General features: G+C 33.6%; 1 protein-coding gene across 4 annotated transcripts in view; it reads left to right on the plus strand.

Annotated features, from left to right (window-relative positions):
• The window catches only part of TOP2B (DNA topoisomerase II beta), a 59,018-nt gene that overhangs the window by 39,126 nt on the left and 6,188 nt on the right, over positions 1–13,704 (plus strand). For all 4 annotated transcript variants that reach the window (XM_038570684.1, XM_038570683.1, XM_038570685.1 and 1 more), the window contains exons 22-32: positions 398–532; positions 1,090–1,290; positions 2,292–2,487; positions 2,632–2,723; positions 5,785–5,940; positions 6,080–6,163; positions 6,931–7,125; positions 10,005–10,149; positions 10,363–10,524; positions 12,099–12,300; positions 13,300–13,379. In XM_038570684.1, coding sequence (XP_038426612.1) covers positions 398–532; positions 1,090–1,290; positions 2,292–2,487; positions 2,632–2,723; positions 5,785–5,940; positions 6,080–6,163; positions 6,931–7,125; positions 10,005–10,149; positions 10,363–10,524; positions 12,099–12,300; positions 13,300–13,379 — 1,648 coding nt within the window. The remainder of the gene's footprint in view (positions 1–397; positions 533–1,089; positions 1,291–2,291; positions 2,488–2,631; positions 2,724–5,784; positions 5,941–6,079; positions 6,164–6,930; positions 7,126–10,004; positions 10,150–10,362; positions 10,525–12,098; positions 12,301–13,299; positions 13,380–13,704) is intronic.

The raw sequence follows: 13,704 nt of genomic DNA on the forward strand, positions 1-13,704 counted from the left end.
AGAGAGAGAGAGTGCGTGGGCATGTGCAAGAGTGGGGGTGTGGAGCAGAGGGAGAGGAAGAAGCAGATTCCTCACTGAGCAGGGAGCCTGACATGGGACTTGATTCGACTACCCTGGGATCATGATCTGAGCCGAAGGCAGATGCTTAACAGACTTAGCCACCCAGGCACCTGAAGCTAAGGTTTGGAAATTGGGAGATGTTGAGATTAAGTTAACGGAGGTTGTGAATCCAAGATTAAGTGACTATTTGGAGACGGACTTTTGACGACGGGGAATTTAGTTTCAGTCATACTAATCTGTCAGTAGCAGTAGACCATAGGCTAAGGGACATTCAAATACCACACTGGGAGTTAGGAGAGAAGTCGGGGCCTTAAGTTATTTTTATTTTTCTCTGCAGCTTCCTAACTACAAAAACTTTAAAGGAACGATCCAAGAGCTTGGTCAAAACCAGTATGCTGTCAGTGGTGAAATATTTGTGGTGGATAGAAACACAGTAGAGATTACAGAGCTTCCAGTTAGAACTTGGACTCAGGTTAGTAGAAGTATTTTAGCTTCCTGTCAGAAGGGCAGTGCAATACTTTCCGGTAAGAATATGATTCCATCATTGTTTGTCCGAAGTCTATATAGTGTTCAAAAATTCCTATATACATTTTTGACCTATCCAATTGAATTTGTGCCTTGAGTATTCAAATAGTAATTTAAAAGTTTAATTTCTCTAAATGTAGAATGACTTACACTAATTTGCAACCTTTATAAATATGGTCAGTAAATTCATGTCAGTATCAGCTCTTCCAGATCTAAAAGTATGCATGTCATCTCTTGTCAGATGTAGTTGATGTCATCCTCTTGATATGCTCAGACTTTTCCTTGCCTTTGGTGTATGAGCAGATCAAAACTATTACGTTGTATATCTTCTTTCACCATTGAGATCCCGGTATTTTGTCCTCTGTGGTGACTGGACAGATGACAGTGAGGGAGGTTTTTCTTTTTATCCTACCAGAGTTGGGAATATTTAAAATTTTCATGACTTGTAGTATGAGAACATGTGTGTTTCAGGAAAAGAATTACTTATTTTTAAATCTTTTATAGGTATACAAAGAACAGGTTTTAGAACCTATGCTAAATGGAACAGATAAAACACCGGCATTAATTTCTGATTATAAAGAGTATCATACTGATACAACTGTGAAATTTGTGGTGAAAATGACTGAAGAAAAGCTAGCACAAGCAGAAGCTGCTGGATTGCACAAAGTTTTTAAACTTCAAACTACTCTTACTTGTAATTCCATGGTAATTGATTAGATTCATTATTAATTTAATGTTTTTTCCATGCCATAAGTAGAATTTTTGTAATTGGTTTCATGATGGTTGTGGCTGTAGTAAGTCTGAATAGTTTTCCCCCTGTATATTTGATGAAGAATCTGATGGTTCATTCCTTTAGATTCTTATCCACTACTATTATCCACCACCCTCAATCCCAACTCTGCATTTATGCATCTGGGCTTGAGCACACAGGATACACACACTGACCAAAATTTATGGGAGTGATTGGTACAGGATTTTCATGTTCCTTATGCCTGTGTCTTTTAGCATTTTAATTGTGGAGTACTTATCTCCCCATAATTCTAATCTGCTTTATTAAACTTGTATATTTGTGTTTTTATATAATCGAGGAGAAAGGTAGAAAGTGAGCATCATATATGATTACCTTCATTCCATTCTCAATTAGCCTTTAGACATAAAGAAAAAATCCAGTAGCACAGTGGTTGAGACAGACTGCCATAATTTGCTAAGAAAGACAGAAAAAAGGAGAAAAATGATAGAGAAGAAATAAAATTTTCCTCCAAGTTGAGAAAGTTTGTATTATAGGACAATTAAAAACAAACAAAAAGAGACAAATACACATCTATTGAGTATGTGGGGTAGAGAGAACTTCAAATTTAACATTTGTAAACTTAGATATAAAAGGTTTTGGGTTTGAAAAAAAAATTTCTTAGATGGTTTTATGGCCATTTTGAATTAGAACCTTTTTTTTTAAAGTACCTATTTATCTTTCAGAATTATTTAAAATATTTTCATAGTTTTAAGAATTGAATGGATTCAGTTCTTAGAGCCACCAAAAAATATTTAGCAAAATATACTTAATAGTTTTGGTTCTTTTCAACAGCTTTTAGGGGTGATGTGTGTTCATTTAAGTGTGTCATAGTTATTTTCAATACTGTAGATGTCATACAAGTTAAAAATACCAATACAGGTTTATGTCATCTTTAAAAACTGTGTGTTTTTCTTAGGTACTATTTGATCATATGGGATGTCTCAAGAAGTATGAAACTGTGCAAGACATTTTGAAAGAATTCTTTGATTTACGATTAAGTTATTATGGTTTACGTAAGGAATGGCTTGTAGGAATGTTGGGAGCAGAGTCTACAAAGCTTAACAATCAAGCCCGTTTCATTTTAGAGAAGATACAAGGAAAAATTACTATAGGTAAGATGCAACCTTTAAAATTTTAACATTAGTTAAAATGGAAAAAAAAGTTTATTAAATAGAAGACATTTTTATCAGTAGAATATAAACAAATACAAATTGAATCTCTTTTCTTGATCCTAACTTTATTTTTCCCTCACATAGAGAATAGGTCAAAGAAAGATTTGATTCAAATGTTAGTCCAGAGAGGTTATGAATCTGACCCAGTGAAAGCCTGGAAAGAAGCACAAGAAAAGGTAATCATTTGCAGAACAAGATATTCAGAGAAGCTTTTAAAAGCAAATTCCAAAACAAAAAACCCAACCCCTAAATTTTAAATTTAGTACTGCTATAAAGGTGCCAAGTTGTCTGTTTAGAGACTGAAGTCTTCTGTTTATCCACAGAACAGATACAGTACAGGAATTTGCAGTGCACACCCACCACAAAGCACTTTGCCAGTGTGACTCAACCAGGGCCTGGAGAAATGACTCCAGGTGTGAGAAGGTAGCTCAGTCTCCTTGGCCTTTTTTCTGAGCCTGCCATTAAAGGGTGTTAGTTGTGGTGGTGGTTTTTGTGATGCATGTGAACTATCTGGGAACTACACTGGTAGCACATAAATCATTTCACACTGGTCTTACTATGGTCATAGTATGGTATCCAGTCACAATTCACTTGGTATGTTTCGGTTTATGCTGGAAAGACTAGAGACAAAATGTTCAATATTATATAGTATGTATTGAGCACCAAGTATATGTTTTGTCCTGTGCTTAGATCTTGGACTAGAGATTTAAACCCTGGAACTTCAGATTAAAAGTCTGATGTTTTATTAATTAAATTGTCCATTTCAGATTATAAAGTACTAGTACTTGGTGACTGGAATATTGAAACTTTGAGATTCTTCTCAAGAATTAGTTTCTTGCTGTTGTGTAATAATTAAAAGAAAAATTTAAAAAGGCAGTATAACATTGTGATTGAGAACACAAATGTATGAAAGGAAGAAAATAGTGGAAATGACTAATTTTTTATTTAGAATGTTGTGTATATATGATACTGATAATATTACTATCCTTAAAAAATACAGTTATGATTATATGACATAACTTAAACTGAAACTTCAAACTTTCCAACATTTATGAATTCTCAACCCACAATGTTTTCCATATTTTTTATCAACTACATTGATATGCTGCTTTTGTTTATATTATTTAAGCTTTAAAAAATTTTGGTCAATAGAATGCCAGATATCAGAGCAAGTAAAATTAGAATAAATTATATACTTAGCAATTACATATTAAGATAATAGGCTTATTTACCATTTGGGGAAAATGGGGTAGTAGGACAAGATGGGGAGTGTTCAAAATTAAGATGATCCAAGCACTTTGCTTTCCTTTTAATGTGTTTTACTGCATTTTTGAATCCCACAATTATGGTTTATACACTGCTTGCCCTCTGTATCATTGTTGGTTTAAACTATATCTTTAAAAAAATTAACTTAGTAAGCTAGTAAATTTAATGCTTAGTTAAAAAAGATAAAGGTATTTAGGATTTGAGAATGCCCTTCCAGTGGAAGTAGACTTCATGGGTAAAACTTAGTGGTTGGTTTTAGTAATTTCATTGTCACCATCAAAATTTTCTCAGTATCTTGGCCATGTGTCCACTTTGGGGGTTAAGGTAACAAAAGGAGGTACTCTTCCTATTGTATAGAGTTGGAGGAGACAGAATTATAAAGCAGATAGTTATGAGATTAGAGTTTTTTTTTTTTTTTTAAACATAATAGAATTCTGTTATTGGAACTTAAAAAGTTTATTTTTCTTGATTTCTGATAATATCCTTAGTTATCTTCATGTTAACAAGGATAGATACACATATATTCATAGAGTGTTCATTTACAATACTTTGGGTGTCATCAAAACCTAGAACAAATAAGCTTCTAAAGTATGGATCTAAACAGGATTTTATGACACCCTAATATTTTAATAGTAGTGTAACAACTTAAATATTCCATACAAACACACTGTTTCATGAAGAATTTTTAAAATGGTAGAATTTGTTGTAAGTACTGTTTGTCTAGGTACTTATTAATCATTGATCAACTCAGCAATAGCATTTCTAATTTGGCTATTGTTGCTTAATTTGAATTTATAGTTTTGTTTATGTAATGAAGCATGTTGCTTTGCAATTTTTATTTTTATCCCTTTGAAAGTACACTAAATTTTACTTTGTATATACACATTATTTTACTGAAATTTTAAACTAAAATGAAAACAATTTTTTCTTTTTTGGTTACCAAAAGTGAACTTTTTGTTTCATGGAGTGTCATGGTTAACTCAGTCATTAACTATCTGAGTGCCTTAAACAACTTAGATGCAGTTTTATTTAATGGCTGTTGTTATTTTTAAAATCTGAAAAGTGATGTCACCTATAATAACTTCTGTTAAATTCATTGAATTTTGAAATTTAATACTAGCATTAGAGGATTTTTTACTGCAATCTTTTCTATGATAAAAAGACCTTATAAATAAAGTTTCAGAATAGCCCTCACAATTCTTACTCTAACTTACCAGCTTTTAAATTCCTAATTGAACCTTTTGTTCATTCTTACATGAGTACTCTTGCTTTAGAAATTTTATTAAGAAATCATACATAATGAGTGACTGTACCTCAGCATATTTATTTATATTACAACTGTAAAACATTCTTCATAAGTGATACTTATTTTGGCTTTCAAATTGTTCATTCACTCACCAACATAAAAATCTGACAAGATACAGTGATAAAACATTAGTTCTACTCTATTAATTTCAAGATGTGGTATCTTCTCATTTCATGACTTAGTGCCTGGGCAAAGCAGTTAATTTTTCATCACATTCCCAGATAAATGGTGACTGAATATACTCATTCCTTTTGAAGATTTATTATTGTGTATTTTTAGAATATTTTTATAGGAAATACTTTTTTTTTAAAAAAATTTATTTATTTATGATAGTCACAGAGAGAGAAAGAGAGAGAGGCAGAGACATAGGCAGAGGGAGAAGCAGGCTCCATGCACTGGGAGCCCGATGTGGGATTCGATCCCGGGTCTCCAGGATCGCGCCCTGGGCCAAAAAGGCAGGCGCCAAACCACTGCGCCACCCAGGGATCCCAGGAAATACATTTTTATAGGTAATCCTGCAGATAACCTAAAAGAATCCCAACCACCCTTAAGATAGACTATTAAAAGTATAGCATTTGTGGAATTTTTAACTCAATATTCAGTAAAATTCAGCATTGATTTGATACCATACAGGACTTTAATATAAAGTTTATTATTTTTTACAGGCAGCAGAAGAGGAAGAAACACAAAACCAGCATGATGATAGTTCCTCTGATTCAGGAACTCCTTCAGGCCCCGATTTTAATTATATTTTAAATATGTCTCTGTGGTCTCTTACTAAAGAAAAAGTTGAAGAACTGATTAAACAGAGAGATGCAAAAGTATGAACTTTTGTGGGTTAAATAATTTGAAACTATTTCAGTATTATCCATTTCTTTTTCCAAAAAGAAGTATTTTGATTTACCCTTTGTACATTATTAAGTTACTGAATGTTTAAATTATACTACTTTCTTATTGTAGGGGCGAGAGGTCAATGATCTTAAAAGAAAGTCTCCTTCAGATCTTTGGAAAGAAGACTTAGCAGCATTTGTCGAAGAACTGGATGTAGGTTAAGTCTCCATTGAAATATATTTGGAAAAGTAATGTTTATGAAATAAGAATGAGAATTCTTCTTTAATTATTTTAGTTTCTTTTAACTCTGTAAAGTTGAATGTGTTTATAAGCCACATTAGGATTAAGCTTCTAGCTACATGAAGTTAAAAAGAAACGTTAGGTCTAATGTAAAAAGCTATAGGGAGTAGGGATTTAGAATAAATTGAATTCTGATACTTTTTGTTAACTTTCTTAAAGGACTTCAAAATAGCTTATTGATTCAGTTTCTTTTCCCCAAAAGAGGCAAGAGAGAATATATATGATAGGTACTTTGATTTTTATAATGTAGAATAATAGTGTCTTTAGGTTTATAATAGAGACATTTTGATTTTTTTTTTCTTTATAACTTAGTTTTCTCCAGGTAGAATTCTAATTAAAAAAAAAAATGTAGAAAATTTAAACTTTTTCTAAAATTGCCCAATACATCATGGGATCGTAGAGTTAGAAGGGACCATATAGATCGTTTAGTTACTACCTTTTTGTTTTACAAATGAGAGACTAGTTAGGCTTAGGACTACAACCCAGGTCTTTTGATTTAGAATTATTGTGGGGTTTTTTTTGCATTTATTTTAGATTAGATCAGTTAAAAGGAAAGGTTTATTCCTTACTGAATGCATGATATTAGTTTTAATTTCTTATGCAGTAGTGATTGTCTTTTTTTAATGAGTTATTTATGTACCCACCCTCTTCCCCTTGCCCCCTTTATAATTATACTTTAGAAAGTGGAAGCGCAAGAACGAGAGGATATTTTGGCCGGAATGGCTGGAAAAGCAATAAAAGGTAAAGTTGGCAAACCTAAGGTGAAGAAACTTCAATTGGAAGAGACAATGCCCTCACCCTATGGGAGAAGAATAGTTCCTGAAATTACTGCTATGAAGGCAGATGCCAGCAAAAAGTTGCTGAAGAAGAAAAAGGTATGACATATCTCTTGTTTTAACTCATTGGGGGATTCCATCCTCATCATGATGTATATATGTATTTTAATTTTACTGTATGCTTAAGTCATGCTTTCTTTATTTATTCATGAGAGAGACACAGAGAGAGGCAGAGACACAGGCAGAGGGAGAAGCAGGCTCCCTGCAGGGAGCCCGATGTGGGACTCGATCCCAGGACCCCAGGATCACAAGCTGAGCCAAAGGCAGACACTCAACCACTGAGCCACGCAGGCATCCCTCATGCTTTGTTTCTAATATATTTCACTATGATAGGAAATAATTTGTTCTATGAGAGCATTTGGTGCACAGAAAGAAAATGTAAACTAGGGATCCATATATATATTTAAGAGCTACTTAGTTGATTACATTTTTAAAATAGAAATACTCTATTTAGAAGCATTCTACTTTAAAATCATGGAACAAAAACCAAAAAAATATATCAGCTTAACAGTGAAACTTTAGTTCTACATTATGGCCAATTAAAGAAGTCTCATAAACAGAAAAAGGTCTGTGTAGTTTTTAAAGTAAGCTATTTTTTACTATTTATTTGTTATTACCCTTAGTTTAAAAATTACCAGGACTACCTCTTCTGTCATTAGCATTGATTAGAGCTATTGAGGATTTAAAAGTATGGGGCTTACCTACCCTCCAGCATGTTGGGCAAGAGTTAGCCAGAAGAAGGAAACTCCTGAGAGAGCTGTTCAGAGTTGAGGAAACAGGAGGCATGATGGTCTAAAAGAGAGAGGCAAATGTTTCTGGCAGGTTGATTTTAGAACCCAGGGGATGTGGATATGTAGATAAGTCCAGTAGTCTTATTAGAGCTCAGGAAATGAGCCTTGGAGCTGGAGTAAGAGATTGGAGAGTTCTCTATACCGAGTTAATATTTGAAAGCATAGGAACATGTGACACCAGAAACATTGCGCTCTTTTACTGTTCTGATAAATTGACATCTATACTACTTCTTTTCTTTTTTTTTTTTCTTTTTTTTTTACATCTATACTATTTTCCCTTTTACCTAGCTAGCTTCCTAGCTACACACAGGTTCCTCCTTAGGAAATGGCTTGTCTCCTTTTCAGTTGGTGTTTGTTCTTAGCATTCTTCTCTTAACCTTACACAGTCTCAAGTAACCTCATCTATGCCCAGAGCTTTTTTTCACTCACACTGATGACTTTTTTTTTAATTTAAAGATTTTATTTGTTTATTCATGAGAGGCACACACACACAGAGAGGCAGAGACACAGGCAGAGGGAGAAGCAGGCTCCATGCAGGGAGCCTGATGTGGGACTCGATCCCAGGTCTCCAGGATCACACCCCAGGCTGAAGGCGGTGCTAAATCACTGAGCCACTGGGGCTGCCCTCACACTGATGACTCTTAAATCTAGTCCCTAACCTGTAATGTTTTCAGGAGTGCCAGGGTAATATAGCTACCTGAATGCCCAAAGCCCCTCAAACTCCACATATTTGAAGCTGAGCCCATTATCCTGATTTCAAAAGCTCTTCCACCTCTGTGCCTTATCAGCCATCATCAACAATTTCAAAACCAGGGACTTCCTCATTTAATCAGTAACTAAATCCTGTTAACTGGGCAGGCTGGGTGGCTTAGCGGTTTAGCGCCACCTTCAGCCCAGCGTGGGATCCTGGAGACCTAGAATTGAGTCCCATGTCGGGCTCCCTGCATGGAGCCTGCTTCTCCCTCTGCCTGTGTCTCTGCCTCTCTCTCTGTCTCTCATGAATAAATAAATAAAATCTTAAAAAAAAAAAGATAAAAATAAATCCTATTAACTGCCTATGAAGCAATTCCAAAATCCACCCTCTTTATCTTCGTCCCCATTGATACTGTCTTGGAATTCCATGAGTTTTCTTTGATGTAAAGTGTTCCTCTTAATTAGTTTTCCTGTTTCTAGTGATTTTATCATGATTCCTACTTTATTCCACTTCATTTATCTCTGTTTAATTTCTTACTACCAGATGATATTTCCAAAAATAAGTCTGATTATCGCACAAATGGTTTAAAGTTTTCAGTGACTTCCCACTGACTACACACAGATTCTGGTATTCAGTGTTTTAGCAACTGCGTGCTTCCCTATGTTTCTGTGTGGGTACTCTTTCCTCTTACGTTTCCTTGAATCCTAGCAGACTATTTGTGATTCCCTAAATAGTGTGGCGATCATGCTTCTCTGTGTTTTGCTTGGAATGCTCTTCTTTCCCTCTGCTCACCTAGCAAACATACGTAATTCTTTAAAAACCCAATGAGAAAGGCCCCTTCTCCATGGAATCTTTCCTGGCCCTGCTCTCAGCAGAGATGCTCACTTCTTCCCATGGGTTACTTTTATACCTCCCTCCATATATGTTATTTGTATTGTGATGACCTGTCCTTGGGTCTTTCTTTGTCTTAATAATCTCAGGGTAGGGATACTTTGACTAATGCCAAGCAGTACATGACATGTGTTGCTTATCTTCCTTCAATAATCTGATTTTTTTCTAGTACGTAGAGGCCTGAACATATAGAAACTTATTTTGCAGGTACCCTTTGGTGTAGTTTGCTATTGGTTTGAAAGTCCCTTTGATAATCAAAAGCTGCCTTATTTTTTTACAGTTGCTTTTAAGTAGCCATCATCTCATAGAATGTATCAGAATATTAGAGTGGTAAGCAGTATCATTTGCTGTAGATAAAAAGAGTAAAACAGGTCTGGTCAAAATCCTCTATTTGGACCTCAGTAGAATCATAAAATAAATAATTTTATTATTTTATTTTTACTTAACTGATAAGAAGTGATCTATAGCTAGAAATGTATCTCTAAAATGTATGATGTTAATTTTTATTTTCACTTCTGGTTATTTGTTTGTTTAATGTGTAGGGCGACCTTGATACTACAGCAGTAAAAGTAGAATTTGATGAAGAATTCAGTGGAACACCAGTAGAGGGTACTGGAGAAGAGGCATTGATCCCGTCAGCTCCTGTAAATAAAGGTCCCAAACCCAAAAGGGAGAAAAAGGAGCCTGGTGAGGATTGTTACAAAGTTTTTTGTGAGAAAACATATATATATGTACAGGTTTTGTTTGTTTTGTTTTTATGCTTTTTCGTCAAGTAGTTGATGTAATGTCTTCAGTTTTCGTGAACACTTGTTATAATTAACTGTTCATTATTAACAGTTTTATTTTTACTAATGACATTTGTGCAAGTATTGATACATATCGTATTGTTGTTGTTGTTAGGTACCAGGGTGAGAAAAACACCTACATCATCTGGTAAATCCAGTGCAAAGAAAGTGAAGAAACGGAATCCTTGGTCAGATGATGAATCCAAGTCAGAAAGTGATTTGGAAGAAACAGAACCTGTGGTTATTCCAAGAGATTCTTTGCTTAGGAGAGCAGCTGGTATTCTGATACATTTTATATTTATTTTATTGTATATTGTATATTGACCAAGTTAGTATTACTCAGATATGTTGGTGTTATTAGTATTATCAATGCTATTAAAGTACTAAATTATTAGTATTTCAGAAGTTATAGTTCACAAAATTAAAAAAATTGCTTTACAGAATGATGTTTTTAAGCAAAGTTGAACATAATTGCTATAAAGTGAATCAAGTTTTATTGCATTTTATTAGAAAGTTTGGGTTATATTCCTTCAGTGGTTTGAAGATGTTTGGTAAAAGTGTATCTTAGAACACCAACAGTGATAGATCAGAAGTGCTTTGTAGTTTAGTTTCATTTTGTTTGTTTTCATGAAAAATTTCCTCCTACTTAAGGAGTCTGATTCCATGCACATAGCATAATTTATATAATTGCAAAGCTAGAATTAAAATAAAGATATCATTTTGTTATTCTTTCTGAATATGCAGCTTTATCCTTTCTGAATATTCATTAATTTGAAGTCTTCAAATAACTTAAAAATTGAGTGTCCTATTTTATAGATTTTTCTCAAGTTTTATTAAGTCCTGATCTACTTAAAATGAATGATACAATAAAATGGTTGTTTTAACCTCTGGGAGATACTTTTTAAATTATATGTCGGGAGGAGGGCAGGGGTTGGGGGTGAATGGGTGACGGGCACTGAGGGGGGCACTTGACGGGATGAGCATTCTGTATGTTGGCAAATTGTGAACACCAATAAAAAATAAATTTTTTGTAAAAAAAAAATTATAGGTCAGGCCTTAAAATTCTTTGGTTCTCTAATCACCAGCGATTGAATTTATTTTCCTAATGTGCAGAAGTAATAAAATGTTGGTGAATTAACATGAGTAACTTTTGAAAATTAATTTATTAAATTAGATGCTTCAAAATTTATATAGGCATTTTCATACATCTAAAATGAAATATAAAATTATTTAGCACCCAAATGTTTAAAAAATTTTATTCCACAGTAGATGTTAGAAATTCTAAAAGTTACTTGCATTATCCAATGTGTCTTCCTCTGTATGCTTTATATTAAATTATTTTTTAGTAATATCCTGAGGTCTTATCTCTACTTTTTTCTCATTTATTACTGTTTGTCATTTCATAGTAAAACTACTGTGAATAGAAGATAGAAGCTTTTATGCACTCTTGTTAAGAGAAAGTTGAGCTCTAAGACTAGTAAGATTGGTCTTTTGTAATTGTAAAAGTGGGAAATCTTAGTAGTCACTTTTACAATAGCCTATATTCCCCACTATTTCTGAATTGATATTTGAGTATGACAAATAGCTCCCTAGTAATTAATCTTATTAGTATATGCTCCCCTGTACCATATGCAGCATTACCACATTAGCCTCCTGGGAAGTCTACGATGAACATTTAACATTATCAAAGTCATTGAGGCCAAAGTTGTTGGCTTTTTTTTTTTTCCTGAATGCTTTTCTTTCTTTTTCCGAGTTTTAGAGATAGCTGGAATATTTTTCAAATGTATTATTCATAATATATCATGGGTAAAACTGGATTTAAGTTAACCTTCACTTTTATTTTTCTCCTAGCTGAAAGACCTAAGTACACATTTGATTTCTCAGAAGAAGAGGATGATGATGCTGATGATGATGATGACAATAATGATTTAGAGGAATTGAAAGTTAAAGCATCTCCCATAACAAATGATGGGGAAGATGAATTCGTTCCTTCAGATGGCCTAGATAAAGATGAATATACATTTTCACCAGGCAAATCAAAAGCTACTCCAGAGTAAGTAATGAAGCAACTACTATTCAGTTACATGGTGCAGTTAGTTATTTACACAGCTATCAGAGATCTCATAGCAAGCTGTGTCTTAAGAATTTGTCTTCCTCACAAAGGAAAAAAATCTGGGTAGTATTGTGGCTATTTACAGAACTATTGCTATATCTTATCGCATGGACAGGGTTTTTTCCCCGTAAAGGGTTCTATAGAAAATATTTTTTGGCTTTGCAGGCCATATCATATCGTTTCTGTTCTAACTACTCATTGTTGCCGTTGTAGCAAGAAAGCAGCCATAAGCAGTATGTAAATGAATAAATATAGCTGAGTTCCAGTAAAACTTTCTTTTTTAAAATAGGCAGCAGGCCTATGGGACACAGCCCAACAACATAGTTAAAAGAAGTTACTAAAACTTTAGAATTGGGAGGTTTAATTTTCTTTCCTAACTTTGGCCTTGATTGATTTTTTTTTCTTTTTTTGGCCTCCAGAGAGTATTGAACACCAATGTGTAGGATGTGAAGTTTGTGAGCTATTCCAGATTTTTATTTTTTATTTTTTATTTATTTTTTTTTATTCCAGATTTTTAAAGGAAGTGCTTTACTATGTTAAAGAAGTGTTTTATCGTATGCAATCTAAGATCAGAAATAGGATTACTGATGACTTATAGATTCAGGCTTTCTCCTTCGGTTTTTGGCAGTAATTTACTGATGTTGGATTCTGGAATAGTTCTATTAATCATAAAATTTAATGTAGCAGTATTTTGAATAACTTTAGCTTTTGCTAGTTTCCATTGTCTTACATTAAATCATTAGTTTTTCTGGTGTCTCTGTGTATGTATGCATTCCTGTGCATATGAGACAGAAAAATAAAGTTTGGTTGACCTGTCTTTACAGTCCTCTCACTGGTTTCTCTTTGTTAATTATAATCCTGCAGTACATATTATATAGAATTTACCAAGTTGAAACTGTGTATTTAAATTATATTGTGGTTAATTTTTCTTTCTAATAGAAAATCTTCACATGACAAAAAAAGTCAAGATTTTGGGAATCTCTTCTCATTTCCTTCATACTCTCAGAAGTCAGAAGATGGTACGCTCACTCAGTCTTTTCACCGGTTACTTACTGTACTATCGCTATGGATTTTTTTATGATAGAAAACTTACCTTCGTTTTACATTTTCCTCAACATAATAAGTTTTATTTGCTTTTCCTGAGATGAGTACTTAACTAATTAATCAAAATAGGCATTATGGAACCATTTAGGTGGAAAGGTAGATGTGTGTATGAAGTATATGGATGTGGGTGTAGTGTTTTGATAGAGAAAAAGATATGGAAAGAAATTTTGAAGATGAAATTTGATTTTTATGGCAATGTGAATATATATGTGACAGTTTTCTAAAAACTACAAGGGGACT

This window comes from Canis lupus, chromosome 23 (genome assembly GCF_011100685.1).
Source record: "Canis lupus familiaris isolate Mischka breed German Shepherd chromosome 23, alternate assembly UU_Cfam_GSD_1.0, whole genome shotgun sequence".
Taxonomy (NCBI): Eukaryota; Metazoa; Chordata; class Mammalia; order Carnivora; family Canidae; genus Canis; species Canis lupus.